The 20491-nt window shown below is 61.9% G+C and overlaps 1 protein-coding gene across 1 annotated transcript in view; it reads right to left on the bottom strand.

Annotated features, from left to right (window-relative positions):
- The window catches only part of CHCHD6 (coiled-coil-helix-coiled-coil-helix domain containing 6), a 123566-nt gene that overhangs the window by 91554 nt on the left and 11521 nt on the right, over nt 1-20491 (bottom strand). Inside the window, exons 2-4 of the mRNA XM_059078146.2 lie at nt 15721-15829; nt 12768-12840; nt 11069-11213 (exon numbers count right to left, since the gene is read on the bottom strand). Coding sequence (XP_058934129.1) covers nt 11069-11213; nt 12768-12840; nt 15721-15829 — 327 coding nt within the window. The remainder of the gene's footprint in view (nt 1-11068; nt 11214-12767; nt 12841-15720; nt 15830-20491) is intronic.

Genomic DNA, 20491 nt, shown 5'->3' with positions numbered 1-20491 from the left:
GAAGACTGGCCACCCACTCACTTCCTCCTGGTGGCCGTCTGCTTGTTCACCGTCAGCTTCTCTCCTGGGACCCTTTCAAGGGACAGCCTCCAAGGTCAAGTGGCAGAAAGTACCTACCTTCATCTCTCCTCAACGCGTCCTTCTAGAAAAGTGGAGGATGGATGCTGAGGTGGCTTAAAACAAAATTCATCTGGAGGTACGTAGTCCCTAAGGAGAGAGGCATCGGGGCTCCAGCAGCAGGGACACAGGCAAAAATCAATCTCCCCTGAACACCAATTAGGGAGCGCACACAGGATTGTCACCTGGCAGCTGAGCCTCTCGAAGCTGCCCACCCTGGAGAGGAAACGCCAGGAAGAATGTTCCTGGACGGGCTGGCCTCCTGCCCCAGTTCCCTCCTCCGCCAACAGCCAGCACCTCGGAAGGAGCTCAGCCCGGGGGGCCACGGGGTGTTCCGGCACAACGTGCGCAGGGGTCTGAACACCCTCCACGGGCCGCGTGCGGGCGCAGGGGCTGAAGGAGGCGCTGTGCGCGCCTGACCCTGAGCCGGCTGCTGGCACCTCTCCTGAGGGAGGCTCTGAAGGGGCACCCTGCCCCGGCGCAGGTGGAGACACTGACGCCCGCAGACACGGCGCCGAGGCCGCACAACTGGTCTGAGCAACACAGGTGGATGTTCTGGGCTTTTCTATGACTCAGCACCTCCCTCTCCAGTCCGTGCAGACTATGGCTCAGAGACCTGTCGCTCTGTCCGTTGAGATTCTTCTACGGACTGACGTGGCCTAGGTCCCTGTCGTCGTGTCCCTGTAAATGGAGATTAAAGCCCAGGGCCACAGGGACGTCTGTGCTGCCGGGAACTCTCCACCCAGAACCGGGACACCATCCCCCACCCCCAGGGAAGACGCCCCGCTGGGTCTCTCGGGTGGCCCCAGGTCTGGGGGCCCGGACTCGGGACGCACGCGGGAGCGCCGTGGCCCACGGGGGAGAGAAAAGAAAGCCCAAAGGCCCTGATTCCCTGCCAGTGTGGAAGGCAGCCCACGAAGGCTCTGGGCAGAGAGCCTGTCTGCTGGGGGGAAGGGGGTTGGGAGAGAGGCAGGAGCCGCTGGTCTCCAGGCCCGACGAGGCCCCGACTCACAAGCGCTGCAGTGCTTGCCCAGGACCCACCCCGGCGGCCAGTGGCCTGGAAGGAGCGGCGGCAGGTGAGCAGGGCCTGCAGACCCCTCCTCTTCGGCAGCAGGAGCCGCCAGGATCTTGGCGTCAGCAGGGAAGTCCACGTTCGGAGGCCAGCTGGAGGGTCCTGAAACCCAACAGCTATTCGCCGTGGCAAGTTCCAGCCGTTGCTGTTAGCTGACTTCCCTGGGCCTTGAAAAATACCAGGGCTGCCAAAACCGCAGCATCTGTGCAGCCACAGCCAAGTCAGGGCCTGCTCGTTTTGCAGAAGGGAGCCGAGAAGAAGGCACGTGCGGTGGCCAGCCCCGCAGGAGGCGCTTGTCGGGGGGGCCCATGTCGCCTCCGTCCGCCGGCTGGGAAGACCTCTGGGACGAAGACCGCAGACTCTTCTCTGGCCACCCCGACCCCAGTGACTTCGCTGCTCCAGGAGCAAAGCGGCGGGCAGCTGCGCGGCAGCACAGCGCAGCCCAGCAGGAAAGCCCAACGCTTCCCACCCCCCATCCGGTCCCCACCGTCCCTCCCCTACAGGACGCCAGCGACTTTCTGGGTAAGAATACAGCAGGAGAAGAGGGGAGCCCTCCCCCAGGCAGCCCCACCGGGCGGGAAGGCAGGTTGCAGCCCTGTCCCTCCGGGCAGCCTCACCGGGGGATCGAGAGGCCTGGGGACGGAAAGAGGCCGAGGCCTAGATCTCCCGGCAGAAGGTGAAGGGGGCAGGGGAAGGTCAGGCCAGACGAGGGGCCTTTCAAGCCCCTCAGCTGGATGCAGGCCCTCCCCTGGCCCAGGCCTGCTCCCCGCAGCCGTCCTTCCAGCCAGCGCGGCCCGGGACTGCCACCTCGTGGCCCAACGTGCACGACAGGCAGAGGCCCCGGGACCGGGCCTCAGGCTCCCACCACCAAGGGCACTAGGATGCCGGCTGTGGTAACAACACGGCCACTCCGCCTGCTCCAGTGACGGAATGAGAAGCACGACGGGGTCGCTGGGCTCCTCCCCACCTTCCCGAACCCGCACAAGCAGCACCCAGCTGAACCCCCAGCCCCATGACCACAGGCAATGCAACAGCAGGTACCAGGTACCAGATCTGCCTGGTCCGAACCCTGCTGTGAACCCTTCAGAACAGAAACCCCTTTCCAGGGCCTCAAAGGAGGGAGCTCCGTGAGGCACGAGGGGTGCATCTGGGGCGGGGGCGGACAGCAGGACTCATGCGCCCCCCACCCCTGCCCCCACTGAGCCGCGCGAGAGCAACGTTCAGTCCGCCGGGTGCCAAGTACCCCCCAGCACCTCCCGTGGATTATCGCGAGACTCTGCAGAAAACCTAGGCACCGGCCAGGCACGACCACTGCCCCCTTTAAGAGAAGGGACACGAGAGGTTCAGTGACGACCAAGGAGCACAGCCAGGGCGCAGGACTGGTCCCAGGCAGTGTGGCTCCTGAGCCCAGGCTAGGCCACAGCCTCCAATGCCAGCTGCTGAACGTAACCGAACAATTAAAAGTTCTCCACGCTAAGATCCTAGAGACTCAGGACTGTTCTGGCCAGAGAGCCCAGCAAAGGAGCAGAATCCCCAGCTCCCCCAAGGGAGCAGAGACAGGAATCAAGTTAGGGCAACACAGGCAAGTTCTTCTCAGGGAGAAAGAGCAAAGAGGTGCCAGGACAGGCCGGGGGCAAACACCAGCCCCACGGGGCCCCGCAGGGTGGACCAAAGGGACAAGCGTGATCCCTTCTCCAGTCCGGGGGCCTCCAGGGAAAGCCAGAGGGCAAGGAAGACGGGGCCACCCTCCGTGTCCGTCTCTCTCTGCCAGCCTTCCAGAGCCTCTGCGGGTCAGCAGGGTTGTGCTGGGGTCAGCAGAGCACGAGCCGCCCTCACTCAGCTGCGTCTTCCCGGGAGGAGGGGGAAGGCTGGGCCTGGACACGGCCGCCAGATCCCAAGTGAGCGTGGCAGGGGGCTGAGCACCTGCCACAGGGCTTTCCGCTTATGGCGACAGGCGGGGCAGCGCTAACCGGGACGCCGGACTCAGCGCGAAAGCCCGTGGCTCTACCCGCTCAGGGGAGGGCCTGGGAGGGAACCGGGGGCTGAGCCAGGGCCTCGCGCTGCAGAGGCGGCCGTCCTCGACCAGAACCAGGCCCGCGCGCGACTCCGGCACCGGCGGCCAGGCCAGCTCAGACCCGACCTCAGTCCCGCTCCCCGCATCCTGCTCCAGCCCAGGAGGACTTCCGCTGTCTGACTCCAGCTGACCTGCTGGAAATCACCGTTCCTCTGGGAGACCTGGCCAGGGCCCAAGAGTGGGCAGGTGGCCCGGGAAGAGCCGCGGGCCTCAGCACACTCAGCCCCCCGACGGGGCCTCTTCACGACAGCAGGCCCGACTCTGAGGCCTCTGCGGAAGCCCCCAGGCGAGCTGCCTGGACGGCCAGTGGCCACTGGGAAGGGAGAGCCAAAAACAGTCCACTCTTCGGGGACACCTCTGCTCCCGCACAGCCGTGTGGAGCCCGGGCGGAGCCGGGGGCACGGCGCCTGCCGCAGGCGCTGCCGGACGTGCAGAACGGCGTGCTCAGCACGGTGACGGCGAGTGCCCGGGGGCCCAGGGCCGGGGAAGACGGCTGTTCTGCACACGCTGTGCCGGAGGGCTCCGTCTGGGCAGCACCCACAGCCGTTAGGCCCTGACCAGAGGGCAGGGCACAAGCAGATGGGGGGGGGCTCCGTGGGGACCCCAGGGCAGGTCTCCCGCTGTCCCCAGCCTACAGCTAGGCACGGCCCCACGGCCACCCTGGGCAACAAGCCTCGTCCAGGAGGGTGCCTGGGTCTGGCCCTCAAACTACTGAGTGGGCACGTGCGCTGTGGTCCCTTCCCCCTCCTGGGACAAGCGACCGCCAGACCACCCCCCACCCTGGCCTGTTACCTGCAGGAGGAGCGCATGCCCCTGGGGGCCTCCTCCTCACATACCTGCTCTCCGCCCTCCTGGTCACCGGGGCCCGCCTGGCGGCACTGAGGCCCCCGCACAAGCCTTCCTTCTTCCTCTCCCTCACCCGCCTGTCCACTCCTCCCCCCATTCCTCCCGCCCACTGGCCGCCATCCGTCGTCCGGGCCGCCATGGCCTCTCAGCAGGACTGGCGGTTTACCCTTGCTCCCCACACAGAACCTTGTGAAAACCTTCCTGGGGCCCCTGCCGCAGCCAAGCTGCACGCCCCCCAGGCCCACAAGCCCCTCCGCGGTGGCCCTGCCCCGCCCCCACACCGCGCACCCGCCCCAGGCCCCGGCCCCGGGCACCACCCCTCCTGCTCCTCCAGGCCTTGACCCCCAGGTCCGCCCCCCAGAGCAGCCCTCGCTGACCTCCATCTAACGCAGGTCCTGCTGGTCCTCTAAGTTCCTGGCCCTCCGGCCACGACACGCTTCCCTCTTGGGGATCCAGTGAGCCTCTACTGGCCGGGGTCTGCCTCCCCCACCGGCCCGCAGGCTCTGGCAGGGCAGGACCGGGAGGACGGCGGGTGGAGCAGGCAGAAACGCAGGCGCGGGGGCGCGGAAGGAGAATGTAAAGCACAGGGCAGCTCCTCTGTGTGGAGGACCCCACGGAGGACACGTGAAGAAGGGGAGTCACCAGAGCTGTTGTTTCTGAGAACGAAGTATCAATGGCCGTGAAAAGCAAACCTCAAGGAGTTTGAGAAGCGAACTCTGCTCTCAAGACACTGCAGCAGAGGGTGGGGGCACTTCGGACAGCAGGCGGAGGGGACAGAGCAGCTCCAAGGGGAGGAGAGGGAGGCGGGGCCAGGACGAAGAAACCCAGCCAGACTGGGCCAGCAGGTGCGGACAGGGCTCGGCACAGCGCCAGGTGGGGGGGGCACAGGAGCCCCTGGAACAGGGCGAAGAGAGGGGCGAGCCAGCAGCAGTGACGGACTCAGAGCCCAAGACCCTCCGGCCCAGCGTGACCCCCGGCAGTGGCCCTGGGAGCCCAGGCCCAGGTGCACAGGAAGCCGGTGTGGGGGCAGACAGGAGGGCAAAGGGAAGGAGGGGGCGAACCCCTCCGGGTCGGGCAGACGCCTGGGGTGAAGGTCAAGGTCAGGAGAGCCACGTGACAGCTGAGCAGTAACAACAACCGGGGAGCTGAGGAGCGCGAGCCTCAAACCGACGGTGAGGAAGGCTTTCAGCTCAGGCCTGGCTGAGAAACGTCCGGGTGCAGCTTTTGTTGAGGACCGACTAAGTGCAGACATCTTCCTAGAGGCTAAAATACACCTCGTTTAACCCCCACTACACCTCTGAGCTGCGGGCATCCTCATCACCACCGCATGGGGGGAAACTGAGGTGCAGGAAGACCCCACACGCGGAGCAGAGGAGAACGCAGCCGACCCAAGCCTCCAGCGATTGCTGCGGGACAGCCCCTGACCAGAGCAAGACCCAGATCTTCTGGTGAGTCATCTGCTCCCAGGCTTCAGACCCCAGTCAGGAAACCTGGGGCAGCACCAGCCGGTCTCAAGGAGACAAGGTGAACGCAAAAAAAGAAAACGGCTCCAGAAGCTTAGGGCGCCTTAGAAGAGGAGCCAGTGATCCCAGTGGCCCCCTGCAGTCATGAAGGGGCTTCCACTAGGGCTGGGACCAGGGCCGGGAACTGGGCCAAGCGACCCGGCCTGAGGTGAGGCTCTCGGGCAGCTACCTGGCCCCCGGTGGCCCCCAGGCCGGCCCGGCCCCGGTCGAGGGGCCCAGCAGCAGCTGGGGCTGGGAACCCTGAGGTGCAAAGCCCTCCGCTCTGGAGCGAACACCAAGGCAGCCCCGCAGACAGTCAAAGGGACAAAGGAGGACGGGGCACCCGCCACAGACCAGCTACTCCCGGCTCAGGAACCCTCCCCGAGGAGGGTAAGCACACGCTGGGCTCCCGCGCCAGCCCGCAGCCGCTTGACATTCCCCAGGGCGCCCACAATGTGCTGCTATTAATGGCCAGCGTTGTCAGTGAGAAGAGAAGGCAGCCCTGGGTCCACTGGCCGGCCACAAACGGCTGTGCTGCACACCGGCTGACACCCAGAGCCTATCCGTGCCGTCATCCATGGCTGCACACCGACAGCTCAGGGACAGGAGGGGGAGGACGGAGCGGCCACAGGGCAAGGGTGCAGGCCTGTGGGCAGAGGCCGCCAGGTGTGTTAGGGGAGGACCCGGAGGGCAGAGTTAGCAGGAACAAAGGGACATGGGGCCAAGCCCAGGCTAGAGGGCGGCAGGGCCGGGTGGCCCACGGGCATCATGGAAAGGCCTCACAGAGTAGCCACCCCCCCTGGCCCCCGGGTCCTAGCAAAGCACGGGGCACCGGAATCCTCCCTTAGAAAGCCTACCGACTCGTCCACAATGGGAGACGCTGCCTGCCGTGGGGAAGAACGCAGGCAGCGGGCTGCCTCAGCCTCACGAGAGCCCGGGGCCCAGGAAGCACTCCCACCTCGGCTTTGATGAGAGCACAGCCCCTCCACCCCACACCCTTGGGAGTCAGGAGAGCGCAGGGCCCCGTGGAAGCCTAGGTCGGCTTCAGAACGAAGGAGTCAGGAGAGGGGTGCCGGCTCCTCGGGAAGGAGGACGGGACCTCAGCCCCCGTGCAGCATCCCCTCCGCGCAGAAGCACCCCCACTGCCACCTCCAGACGCAGCTCCTCCCCCCACATCCTGTGGGAGGCAGGCAGGACGCAGAGGGAGCAGGCGCCCCTGCCCCCCCCAGCCGGACGGTGAGCTGGACGCTCCACCTGCTCCCAGCAGCTGCAGACGTTCCCACCGGACACGCGAGGAAATGAGGCTGGCGCAGGCGGCAACGCGTCCATAGAGACCCTGCACCCAGGTCCCCAGGTCCCACAGCAGGGAGCCCTCCAGCCCACCACCCGACCAGCGCCCAGCCCCTTCTTTGATCTGGGGGTGTCAAATGTCCACCTAAAATCGCCACCGCAGCTCCGCTTCCAGCCAGAGGTGCCCTATGACTTCGTTCTGCCAACGAGGCCCCTAGGGAGGCTGCCCCTCCCACATAAAACAACAAAACCTCACTAGGAAAGGCTTTGGGCCCCTCCTTCTTCCCAACTGGAAGACTGACGTGATGCCTGGAGGCACAGTAGCCACCCTGCAGCCCTGAGGAGGTGGCCAGATCAAGAGGGAAGGAGGACGGGGACTCTGCTCGAGTCACAGTGCCTGCCAGGCCTTCTGCCCAACGACTTGTTCTTGAAATAAATACACCCCCACCGTTTAAGCCACCGCACCTGGGCTTCCGTTACAGCCAAACTTGTCCCGATGGGCGCACGTGCCGCACTGACCCAGACGCTCACGCAAGACGGGGACCTGGCTTGGCCACTGAGCAGACGTGGGCGTTAGTGAAGACCCGAGACTCTCCCCTGTCCCACTGCTGGGTTTCTCAGCCAAATAACTTCTTTCCCATTCTTTACCCTGCCAGTAGCCAGCAATGGCATCTACCCAAGAAGCAAACACAGTCTGCTAATTGACAAATCTGAGACAGAAAGGAGCAGGCAGAATGGTAGCTCCCCAAAGACTATGTGAATAAACCACATCAACAGACTTAAAATAACCCATGGCCTTCCCCTGTCCCCAGCCTGCTGGCATCCTGGAGCAGGCATAGAAGCAGGCAGGCGCCGGCCCAGCTCCACCCCAGGGGCAGAAAAGGGAAACAGGCTGCTGCCAGGATGGGCCAGGCGGAGGGCTGGCCCCTCAGGAGCCACGGGCACGGAATGCGCTCAGGGGTGCCGGGTCTCCCCCGCTGTCAGGCTCGCCCAGGCCGCAAGAGACCCACTCAAGACAGGAAGGCCCCAGACTCTCAGCCAGGCCCTGGGCCTCACGAGGGACGAAGCGGGAGGTCAGTAAGGTGCCACGTCAGCCCCGGTGCCCGTCAGACGGCCCAGGTCAGCCTCCGCAGCTGCATTTCCCCAAGGGAGGCTGCGTCCCCCATCAGGCACGCAGATGCCCCGGAGCCTGGCTGAGGCCAGCAGCCGAGTCCCCGGAGAGGCCTAGGAGGGAGGGCTGCCCTCGGCGCCCTGGATCTAGCCCACCACTGGCTCGCTGCTCATCCCCGGCGATAACAGACGTGCCCGGTGACGCGTGCCCTGCTAATAAAGAAGCAGTGGCACCAGGAAGGCACCGCGTCGGCCATCTGCCCCACGAGGTCAGCACTAAGGAGGGTCTCCAGCCTCTGGCGTTACCGGCAGAGGCCCCTCAGACCTGGTAGATGGCCGGGCTGCGAAGCCCCTGGAGCCCCAGGCTCTCACCCGAAGGCACCGGAGGCACCTCGCTGGGCACCCAGAGCGCCGGCCCCACTTCAGAGGGAAGGGCCGCCCGCTGTCCACTCGCCACAGGTGCCCCGTCCTCCCTGCTCGTGCCGCGCCCGCCACCTCGCCTTCCGGCTGGTGAAAATGTGCACAACAGCTGAGGGAAAACAGGACTTTTCCACCGAAGGACGCACCACGGTGCCCTTGTGGGCTGGACAGCTGGTCAGGAAACAAGAGCCCAACGAGCTTCCCGGGCGACGCCGCTGGCTTGCCCTCAGCTCTGCGGGGCCCCCGGGGCTCCCGGCGACGGGAGGCGCCTAGACGGGCAGCAGCCTCCACGCTCAGGCCGCGTGCTGAGTCCAACGTGCCTGGACGGGGTTTCCTTCCGCTCCCGCCATGCGCCTCCAACCTCACACGGCCAGGCCCCAGGGTCCGGCTGCACACAAGCCAGGTCCCTGCGGGGGTCGGGGCGTACACCTGGCCATCCCTACAGCTCCTGGGGCTCCCCCTCAGTTTCGGCATCACTGGGCAGGCTGCTCGCCCACGGCCTCCTGCGGGGCGTGCCCGCGGCTCGCTCATCCTCCCCACGTCCAGGGCCGCCTCCCGCCCGCCGGCTCAGCCCAGCTGCTCCCTCGGCCGACGGCACGGCCTTGGCATCCCAGGCACATCCTCTCTGCCTCCATCTCACATTCACGGTAACCGTCTGGCCATTTTCAGTTTCTGGTTCAAGTCTGTCTTCCCACTAGACTGAAAGTTTCCCAGAGGCGAGGATCCTACATTGTTGCTGTTTCCCAAGGGCCCGGTTCAACCTGCGTGTCTCAAATGCCTGCTGCATGATCTGCACATCTGGGTAGAGGCCCTCCCTCCCAGGAGGGGGCGTCCAAGTGGCGCCCTCACACCACCCAGCTTCCTTCTGTGGAGCTCGGTGAGCCGCCCCCGGTGTCCCGGCCGTGGCCCCTGGAGCACGTGGTGTCAGACGCTGCTACAGCTGTTCCCCACCCCATTCCTGGCCATGACAGCATGATTTACAACAAGAAAGACGTCCTGGGTCTCTGTCCACTGTTCCTGGCACAGAGCTCCTAGAACCCTTGGCATTTCCCCTGCTGAGAAGGATGAAGGTGTCTTTCCACACGTCGATGAGGTGACTCTGGGAAAGCAGCCAAGGATGGGGCTGGATGCCGGTGGAGCCACCGCGTGACCGGAGGCCCGGAGCGTGGGTCCCAGCCCGACCTTCCGGGAGCGGAGGGGGGCCGGAGGTGGAATCAGTCACCAGTGGCTCGTGATGTAGTCGATCACACCCGCGTAAGGACTCCTCCGTAGAAACCCCGAAGGAGCGGGTTCAGAGGGCGCCCAGGCTGGGAAGGCGTGGAGACTGGGGGGGGGTGGGGGGAGGGGCGTGGAAGCTCGGGACCCCTCCCCACACCCTCCCCAGTGCGTCTCTTCCATCGGGCTGCTCCTGAGTCACGTCCTCTTATCATAAGCCTACGATCTAGTAAGTAAAGGGCTCCTCTGAGTTCTGCTCTGGCAAGCTGCTCTCACAAGTTAATCAAACCTGAGGAGGGGGGCGTGGGAGCCTCTGATCTACAGCTGGTGGGTCAGAAGCACACGTGACAACCTGGCTTCAGCCGGCATCTGAAGTTGGGGGAGAGGTCGGGGGGGGCACTCCTGTGGGACCGAGCCCTTAACCTGGGGGTCTGATGCCACCGCGGGTAGACGGTGTCACAGCTGAGCTGAACTGTAGCACACGTGGCCGGTGTCGAGACTTCCTTGGATGTGTGGGAACCCCACACTCCACCACTGAGAGAATCAGTACTTCCTGACAGTCCTAGTTCTCTCCGGATGCCCACCCCCACCTCCCCCCAAACGTGAGCAGAAAAGAGCCCCAGCTCCAGCCAGCGGAGCCCGCCCAGTCCCTCTGCTGAGGGCTGGCCCAGCCACAGGCCCCGGCACCGTCCAGGCAGAGGGATGTCAGAGGACTTGTGCTGGGGCTTCCGGAACATCCTCCTCCTGCTGCTGAGTGTGACTGGGTCCGCAGGAGAGGGTATCCTGGCCGTGACGACGCGGTGGCCCCTGGGGCACTGTGACCTCTCGTGCTGTGACGCGCAGCCTGCACCCACAGCAGAAAGACCCTGACGGTACCTCTCATTGGTTAAATGTACCCAGAATGGCAACGGCCAATGCGCTGTGCTTCCGCGATCAGCCAGCACTGCTGGGCCCCGGACTCACCACCTCCGCTCGAGCCGCAGGCAAGCCCGACCAGTGTGACCACCAGGACGGACCGAGATGCTCCCTGGGGCTGGAGGATGCGCCCCAGCCAGTGGGTAGACAGCTCGGCTCTGCACCTAGGGTGACTTCCCCTTCCGTTTCTGGCTTGCTGCAAGGCCCCAGGCCCACAGTACTCTCCCTCTGCACCCTCCTTGAACGCATGTCCTCACAGCACTTACACCTATGAGGTCCAGGGAGCCAGCACCCAACGATCCAGCTCTCACTGTGCAGACCCGAGGCCACAGGCCACAAAGCAAATCAATGACAGAGCCGGGGCTATAAGAACCCCCGCTCCTGGTCCCCAGAAAAACACGCTTTCCACAGAGGAGAAGCTGGGACTTCGGACCCATCAGGTTCCAGGGCCAACCTCTGCTTCCCAGAGCCACTGAGCCAGGAGGCCAGCCAGGGACCCACACTCACCAGCTGGGCGGACCGCTGCGTCTCCGGGTCCGTGCCGCCCTCCCCCTGCCGCAGGGACGCGCTCCGGGGCTTGGCAGCCGCCTCTGTGTCCCTCGTCGCCACCTGGAGCAGCTCGTCCTGGACCACGGCCTGCTCCCTGTCACACCTGGGCCAGGGACAGACAGGAGACGCAGATGCAGACGCAGCTCGCTTCACGTGCCAGGGGTCAGGGATGTGAAGGCTGGTGGAACGCTGTGGTCCCCAGAGAGGGTCAGGCACCAGTGACAGTCCCCAGGGAGTGGCGCGTGCGGGGACAGTGTGACACTTTCTCAGCCAGAACAACACAGATTGGGAGCAGGAGGCCTGACAACCAGGCGAGGAATCAGACAGCCAAACGCCAAACGCGAGACCCTTGGGGAACGGGATCAACCCTCACTCGAGCCGCTCCTTTAGAGGGGCGGGCGGGAAGGTTCAGAAGCAGCAGCCTTGCTTTTGAACGTTCAGCTCTCCATCCTGAACGCGTCCCTATCCTTGGACCTGCTTCCAGTCTTCCTAATAAAATCATCCTAGAGCGAGAAAAAAGTTACCGGCCCTGAGATGGTCTCAGAAGTGTTACTTATTAGGGTGTAGAAAGCGCACGCAGTGAAAGGGCCGCAGCAGGTCGGCCTGGGGGCACGTGACAGACGTGACGCCCTCAGCGCCACACCGCCCACCGCGCCACGCGCCGCTTTAAAACCGAGCGCCCACATACAGCACCTTCCAGCAATAAAAACGCTTATGACGAGCTGTAACAAATGGAATATAATTAGAAGACGGGTAAAAACAGCAAGATCCAAAATTTTACATGACTTTGAAAAAATAAGGCTAAACTAGAGGAAAGAAGACATCTGAAAGAAATAGTCCGAAACATTAACAAGGGATAATGAACCTACGGGCGGTTTTTTCCTCTCATATATACTATCCTAAGTCTTCCATTAGCATGTGTTACTTCAACGTTTTTAAAATGTTTAAAAGCATTTTTTAAAAAAGGTTCTGGTTATTTATTTTGGGGAGGCCTCTTGGGATTAAGGACTGGAAAGCCTCAGAAGGTGGGGCCTGGACCCCTGACCAGGGAACAGCCATGCTGGGCTGACCTGTAGACGGAGCCGTCCAGCCGTGGTTGACCGCGGCCCTAAGCTAAATCCGAGTCCCCGTTACAGAGGCCACGGCCTGGAGGCTGCAGACGAGGTCCCTCGATACCAGCCGACGGCTCACTGAGTCAGCGCTGTGGCCACTCCACGCCGGGCCCTGCGGAGCGCACCCCAGGGAGAGGGGCACTCAGCCCCGCCTTCCCCGAGGCCTGGAGGCTCACGGTGCACTCCGGGGCCCTCTGGGCCCAGCCGCTGGCCTACCAGCCCCCGGGCAGGGAAGCTCTGGGGCTGTGGCCCGTGCTGGGAGAGGCCACCCACACCCGGGAGGCAGCCCGTGGAGGCAGCTCCTGCAAACACGGCAGCACCAGGCCAGCAGTGCGGCCACCCGGCCACTTAGTCCTGGCCCCCCCACACCCGGGAGTGTCTCCATCTAAACACTGGGACTACCGCCACCGAAATCACAGGCTTGGCATCCCACCGAAACGGCATCTGTGATGCCAACACTCCAGGCTTCGGGAGGAGAAGGTACCCGGTGAGGAAGGCACGTCGGGCCGGAGCGCAGGGCCGGGGTGAGCGGGCCCTTGGCTTACCTCTCGAGGCGATCCACCTCCGCCCCCGAGGGCCGCCGGCCGCCGCCACTCTCCGGTCTGGGCGATTTCGACTCTGCAAAGGGGGAGAACAAAAGGTCAGCCCATCAGCAGCAACCCACGGACGGACAGAGGCATGGTGTCACCCAGGAAAGGGCCCAGGACGTCACCCCACGGATGGACGTGCCCCAGGCAGACACAGAACACAGCCTTATTCTGTGGTCAGGGGAGGGCTGGCCCGAAGGCCCCTCTGCCCGTCTGCTGCATAGGACGGCTTGGTCGCTGGGTCAGCGTGGACACCTGAGTGCGGTGATCCAAATCCCCCCTCCTCCCTCTGCGGCCACTGGGAATGCAGGTCACCTTCCCCAGAGGCCAGAGCGGCTGAGCGAAGCTCTGCTCTGTCCGAGCTGAGAGCACAGCCCCGGGGTCTCGGTTGGCTTGGCAGGGCGGGGGCTGTGGGGGACGCTCCTCGCGTCTTGTCTCTTAGACCCCTTTCTGTAGGGCTCTGATCCTGGGTGTGGCCAACGCCCCACTTAAGGACATCTATGTAACCTTTCACCTGCTCCACCTCTAGTGTCGCTGGGCCCTTTAAGCTGTCGCAGTAGGTCTAGCTACTGCGAGAGAACGTGGGGATCTCCGAGCAACCCCGACTCACTCTCCTCTCCCGGCGCGCAGGGACACTGAGGTTCTCTTCCTCCCCGGTGCCCCAGGCTTCAGCGTCCCCGCTCTGCCGAGGCCTCGGTCACACGTCCTCCACCCCATCGCAGGCCTCCACGCTCAGCCACTCGGGCCACACCAGACCCGGCCGGAGAACCAGGCTTTGGGAGGAAGACGGGACGGGGTGCTTCTCCCAAGACCTTTTCAGCTGCTGACCTCGGAGGCTGGGAGGCTCAGCCCCTCGGGGAGGCCCCTCGCCGGGCGCAGCACCCCGGGACTCACCCGGGCCCACGCCTCTCCCGGAAGGCCGGGCAGGTGCGCTGGGCCGGGGAGGGCAGCTCTCGGGGCCTCGCCAGGTCCTCGGCCGGGAACGTGCAGGAGGCACTGCTGCCTGGTGTGGATCTGACGTGAACGCTCCCTGGGCTTAGGGCCTGACTCACAGCAACTCTAGTGACATAAGGTCTGTCACGTTTATTTCTGCTTCCTACACAGTTTTCCTTTCTCACGACTGACTACAAAAGTAACGCGTGCACCCACCGCAGAGCCCGTGGCCGGGCCCCCGCACCCAGGCTCCGTGGCAGCCTGCAGGTCCGAGTGTGTCAGCGCTCCGTGGAGCTGGGACTCTCCGACAGTTAGTACACCTTCTCCACGCGGCCATCAGAGGGCTTCAAGGACTCTTTACGTATGAACGCTGCTCACCCCCCGTCGGGTCTACTTCCCTGGTTGGTCACTCTGTTCATTTATTTCTTCTAAACCGTCCCCAACTGTTACAGTCGCAGTGCCCACTCTTCCTCTTCGTTTAAGGTCTCTTCGCCCGATGCGGGGTTAGGAGGCCACCCGCCACTCTGTCTTCATGACCGCACCTCTTCCTGTTCAATCTGTGACTTCCTCCGACATGCATCTGGGCTACGGCTTGGCATAAGGGTTTAATTTTCACTTCTCTTTCTAATCTCGTTCTATCACTAGAGCAAAAGCAAACACTGGATTTTAAAAGTAAAAGGATTTTAAAATTAGTCCACGTCAGGGCGTTCCGCCCATGCTGACAAATCCAGCCTTCAGAACCTCAAAACTCACTCACCCTCAAACAGCAAAATACTCTGTTGAACCAAAATCAAATGATGAACCACTCTTCTTGCTTTTTAAACTGCTCAAACGTCGCAAGACTGAAATAAACGCCTCTTTTCTCTGCCAAGGCTGAAACTGGCGTGGCCTGACATATTTCAGCCACTTCTGCCCTCTGCGTCCCTTCTGCCTCTCCCCTTCCTACGGCTCACTCAGGCACGTTAGGCCTCTTCAACCCTCTCTCCGGCCGGCCGGAGGGACGGTGAGGACGACCCCCTGGAGAAGGACGAGGGGTCTCCCGTGGGCGTCCGCTGCGCGCCGCACCGTCGCGTGCCACCGTCGGCCACAGGCTCGCGCACGCGGCTCCTGACGGGAGCTGGGCTGCCGTGGGGAGGGTCCCCGTCTCCCTGCTGGCAGGTGCCGGCGCGCGCCTCACGAGCGCACCCCTGGCCGGCACGGTGGACAGGAGGGCGCGGCCTCCCGCGTGCTGGCACCCACACGGGGCCGATCGGCGGAGAAGACAGCTCCAACGTGAGGCCGCAGTCACTCACTGAGGGTCGGGACGGCATCCGTGCCCCGCACGGCCAGGCCCCTCCAGTCGTCAGTGCACAACTCACACCTCAGGTTACAGCAGGGGGACCCAGATTCTCATCGACAAGCTCTTCTCATTAATCAGCTGCCACGAGGACTTTTCTCGTTTGCAGTATCTTATTATTTCAGCACCATACGTTCTCCACTCAAACTCTATTGTTCCTCTGTGCTTGTTAACAGGAGTCACTTGGAGAAAAGCACAGGTTTCTTCACCTGTGACGGACACGACCGTGGAGAACAAAGGCGCTTCCAGCCTAGCTCAGGCAGCAGCTCCGCAGCGAGCTGGGAAAGGAGCACGGGGCACGGGGTGGCGACCCTCCTGGAAGCCCCGCGAGCACCGTCCCGGGAGCGGGGCCAGGACCCCGGAGCGTGAGGGCAGGTCAGAGCTCTGGGGCTGGCGCCAAGGTCACCCACTCACTGCTTACGTGCGGAGAAGCTGGAACAGTGGGGGAACTTCCGGCCCTGGTCGTGGTCACAGAGGCGCTGAGCACACAGCGCTGCAGTCCTTGAACAGGACAGCGCCCGGTTCGGGGGCCACTCTCGTGGGAAGCGCTCACGTCATGCACCGCATGCGGGCTCAGCCGGCAGCTCGTCTGCAGGAGGAGCACCCACTCCGTCCCCGCCCAGAACTGCCACCCCGGCCTACCTTTCTCCCGGCCTTCAGACGAGAGAAGGGGGGCACCTGGAGGGGTCAGCGGCCCCACTCTGGAAGGCTGGCCGGGATCTTTCATGCGGTTGACCACGTTTTCAGACAGCTGCGGGAAGGATTGAGGGGAACAGTTAAATGACAGAACCCTCTGGAAGTGAAGACTCCCCTCTACCCACGCCCCGGATTTCTGAGCAGACTGATTCTGCAAGACCAGCTCCAATAACGTAAGGAAGTCCACACAGAAACCTCTCTTGCTGGCCTGCCACCCGCCAGGTCGACGCCACGCCCAGCCTGGGCTCCACGGGCCACAGCGTGTCCCCCACTGGCTTCTCGGCTGCACCTTCTGCTCCCACACGCTCAGGGGACCCCGAGTTCCCCTTCTTCTCGCCTGCCCTGAATCCATTCTGCTGAGAACCACCGCAGCCCCACCCGGTACAGAGGGTGGACGCCTCCAGCTGTGCAAACCTCACCCTTCCCTGTGGGCGTCCCAGGGTCCCTCTACGGTGGGCTCTTGCAGACGGCACCCAAGTTAAGGACCGTTTCTCCCAACCCTACCCCTGTTAACAACAGGCGCACCTCTTAGGAAGCGCCTCACATTCTACCGGCCTCATCTAATGGTCTGTAAATACCCCGAGCGCCGGGGCCACCTCTCCCTCCCGTCTGAGTCCCACCAGGGCCGCAGTCACAGCAGAAAATCCAGCACGGCCTGACTCATTTCACCCTGGCTCCCCCAGTGACGACCGGATAATCAAATCTTTCCTTCATTGTAGAGCAAGTGAACTGGGTAAGAGGGTGTCATAAAACACTTGACTGAAATGCAACAGCCAGCGAGGGATGAATCCAGAATAATAACCCCGAAGAGTTCACATCAGTAAATATTTATTAAGCGCCCAGTATGTGCAAGGCATCACAGAGCACAGCAGGGGGAGACGTTAAGAGGACTTGAGGACAAAGCCCACCATCAGCAGCCCCACATCAGGGATCCAGGCGAGGAAGGTGCTCCCACGTGTGCACAGCAGCGCCGGACTCGCACAGGAAAAGGAGACAACATAATAGCCAAGACAGGCAGTGGATAGAGAAATGACGGTGAGCCTCCTATGAAACACCGCGGAATTGTCGGGAAAGGACAGGTAAGACATGTGCCTGCCATGGAGGCGTGCCACCGCGGACCCGTGGGAGTCAGAGGACACTTTGTATGTCGACTTTGTAAAACAGATACACCATTATAAAGACGCAGGCCTGCGATACCGACACCTTGACCTTGGCACACACACATTCCCCATGTACGCGTCCACTCAGAGCTCACACCAGATGTCCTGGGGCACGTCCTGCACACGGGGCAGGAGCAGCCAGGCCAGGACGCTCGCTTTCGGCGCTTCTGTGTTTCAGTTTCCTACCATGAACATTCCTTTTAGCAAGTAAAGATTATAATAATAATAATTGAGTCCCTCTAGTATTTAAGACAGATACAAATCAAACAGCTAATTAATGATTATAGAACAAGAGAAGACCAAGCATACACAGCAGTGGAAGAGAATTGAGGACACAGAAATAAACCTATACATCTGTGCTCAACTGACTGACAAGGGTGCCAGGACCATTTAATGGGGGAAGAATAGTCTCTTCAACAAATGGTGCCGGGACAGCTGGACATCCATGTGCAAAAGGATGAAGGTTAGACCCCTACCTCACAACATATACAAAATCTGACTCAAAAGGGATCAGAGACCTAAATGCAGGGGTTAAAACAATGAAACGCTTGGAAGAAAACACAGGTGTAAATCTTTAAGACCTTGGCTTTGGCAGTGAATTTGTACCCTTTTTTATTTTTATTTATTATTATTATTATTATTTTTTGCGGTACGCGGGCCTCTCACTGCTGCGGCCTCTCCCGCCGCGGAACACGGGCTCCGGACGCGCAGGCCCAGCAGCCACGGCCCACAGGCCCGGCCGCTCCGCGGCACGCGGGATCCTCCCGGACCGGGGCACGAACCTGCGTCCCCCGCATCGGCAGGCGGACTCCCAACCGCTGCGCCACCAGGGAAGCCCGTGAATTTGTAGATATGCCACCAACAGCATGAGCAATCAAAGAGGAAACATATACTGAACTTCATCAAAATTAGAGTTTTGTCTTTCAAAAGACACAATCAAGTAGCTGAAAAGACAACCCACAGAATCTGCAAATCATATATCTGACAAGGGACATGTATCCAGAATATACAAAGAACTCCCACAACTCAATAATACAAAGAAAAATAACCGAATATAAAAATGGGCAAAGAATCAGAATAGTCATTTCTCCAAAGAAGATACACAAATGGCCAATAAGCAAATGAAAAGATGCTCAATATCCTTAGTCATGAGAGAAATGCAAATTCAAACCACAATGAGATACCACTTCACACCCACTAGGATGTCTATAATCAAGAAGTCTGATAGTAACCAGTACTGGCAAGGACATGCAGAAGTGGGAACCCTAACATACTGCGGGTGGCAAATATATGGTGCAGCCACGGTAGAAAACAGTCTGGAAGTTCCTCAAAAGTTCAATACAGAGTCACCATTGCGCCCAGCAATTCCACTCGGGCACCCACTCAAGAGAAATGTAAATACACATTCGCAGCGATTTGCATGTACACATTCACATCAGCATTATCTGTAACGGCCAACGGTGGAAACAACCCAAATATCCATCAGCTGACGGGCAGGTGAATAAAAATAATGGAATATTAGCCATAAAAAGGGATGAACTACTAACACAGGCCACACCATGACGAACCTAAAACCATCTTGCTCAGTGAAGGAAGCCAGACACAAAAGGCCGCATACGGTATAACCCCACGTATGTGAAACGTCCAGAACAGGCAAATCTCTAGACAGAAACTAGATTGGTTGCCTCGGGCTTCGGGGAGGGGGGAAACAGGGACTAACGGTAAAGGGTAAGAGGTGGATTTTTCCACCTACCAATATTACAGGCGATCTCTGTTCCAAAAATATGTGTCTCTAAAATCTGGGAAGCGTGTTAGTGCTAAGTGCCGGGAAGGAATAAAATACAGTGCGGCACGGCTGGGTGCACAAGGGGTGGCAGCAAGACCCCTCAGAGGAGGTGGCGCTAACAGGAGACCACCGCCCTGGAGGGAGGAGGCCCCGCCACAACCACATCTTGAGATCCGAGAAGAAAGGATCTAGTTCTGAGCAGAGGGGAGGATGAGCGCAGAGCCTCTGAGAGGGGCCGGGTCTGGCCTGTCCGAGGGCCTGACAAAGGCGTGTGTGAGGAGGAGGCTGGACCACATGACCAGGCCGGAGAGGCAGACCGAGATCCCAAGCCCAAATGTGACCCAAGGGCGAGGGAAGCTACGGGGGGTTCTGCACAGGGGAAGCGGGCTCTGATTTCCTAGTCCTGGACCCGGGGAGGGGGGGGGTACCCACTGAACCGCACCACCTGGTGAGTGAGGGGTTAAGGAAAACATTGGCAAGCTTCTCGCTGGCAGGAGATTTAAAATATTTTTTAATGTTGCTACAAAATACGGTAATATTTTTAACCAACAAATGTACACACACACAGTAGTGTGTAAACACCATCTGGGCGGTGCTTCCTGCACCAACAGAACCACAGTGGAGACCCCCAGAGCCAAGCGGGTCTGGGAACTCGGTGCCACGGGCCCCCTGGTCGCTGGGCCGTCACAGCTGGCCACAGATGGAGTCCTGTGTGGTCAGCGGATGGAGGGCCCCACCCAGCGCAGCGCAGGGAAAGAGGAGCCCACCCACACCCAGCTGTGTGTCCCCGACCCCTCTCCTCACCTTCCCGGAGCTGCCCGTTCAGCACCTGGAAACGGGGCCCCGCAGGCTGGACTGGCTGCCACACAGCTCAGGAATGAGTACTTTGGGGTCAGATGGGCCTGGGTTTGAATCCCAACTAAGCAACTTACTAGCTGTGTGACCTCGGGCAGGGGGCTCCTTGTCTGAGTCAGCGTGTTCGTCCGCGTCGTGGAAACGACCCGTGAGGACCACACGGGGTGAGCCGCACAGGGCAGCTGGCACAGAGCAAACCACCACTACCGGCTCTCACGTGAAAGGCAGGCCGCGTACAAACAGCCTCACGGCCCCAGCAAGCGCACGCCGGGTGCGTAAAAACACAAGAACCAGCCAAAAGCAAGGACACTTAGGGAGCGCCGCCGAGCACTGAGACTGGCCGTTACCGTTACGTTCCCCGTGCAGCCCCGTGACCCGGGCAGGCCTTTTCCCTCCTCCGCGAGCCGCACAAAATTGAACTGGGCGGACTCTTCAAAGCGCCCTCCAAGGCTGACGTCCTGTGGCTCAGCCGTGGACCTGCCCTCGGCCTGGAGTAACGCAGGGACGCTGAGCAGGCGGACTTTCCCTGCCGCCACTGTGGTGCCCGGGGCTGGCGCCTGCACCCGTCACGCCAACCACGTGGAGCCCGGGAAGGGGTTCTCTCCTCCCACAGGTGCTGTGGCTGGAGACCTAACCCCCAGGACTGTGACCAAATCGCTTCCCTCGCCCAAGAGCAACTGAGTCCAGGGCAAGTCCCCAAAGAGTCTCCTTGTCAACCAGCTGGGCCCGTCAGTAGCACGGCCGCCCCACGAGCAAAAGGCTGGGGAGAGGACACTGCTTTGAAAGTGCCACGGCCTTAGCCGTCTCTGGACGCAGGAGAGGCGGCGGCAGCGAGCAGAGCCCCGACCCAACGGAGGGGAAGAGCCTGGTCACGTCACCACAGGGCCACACCCTGCCAGCGCTGCCAGCTAGCGCG

The sequence above is a fragment of the Kogia breviceps genome, chromosome 10 (genome assembly GCF_026419965.1).
Source record: "Kogia breviceps isolate mKogBre1 chromosome 10, mKogBre1 haplotype 1, whole genome shotgun sequence".
In the NCBI taxonomy this organism is placed as follows: Eukaryota; Metazoa; Chordata; class Mammalia; order Artiodactyla; family Physeteridae; genus Kogia; species Kogia breviceps.
This window is presented reverse-complemented; position numbering and strand designations above follow the sequence as displayed.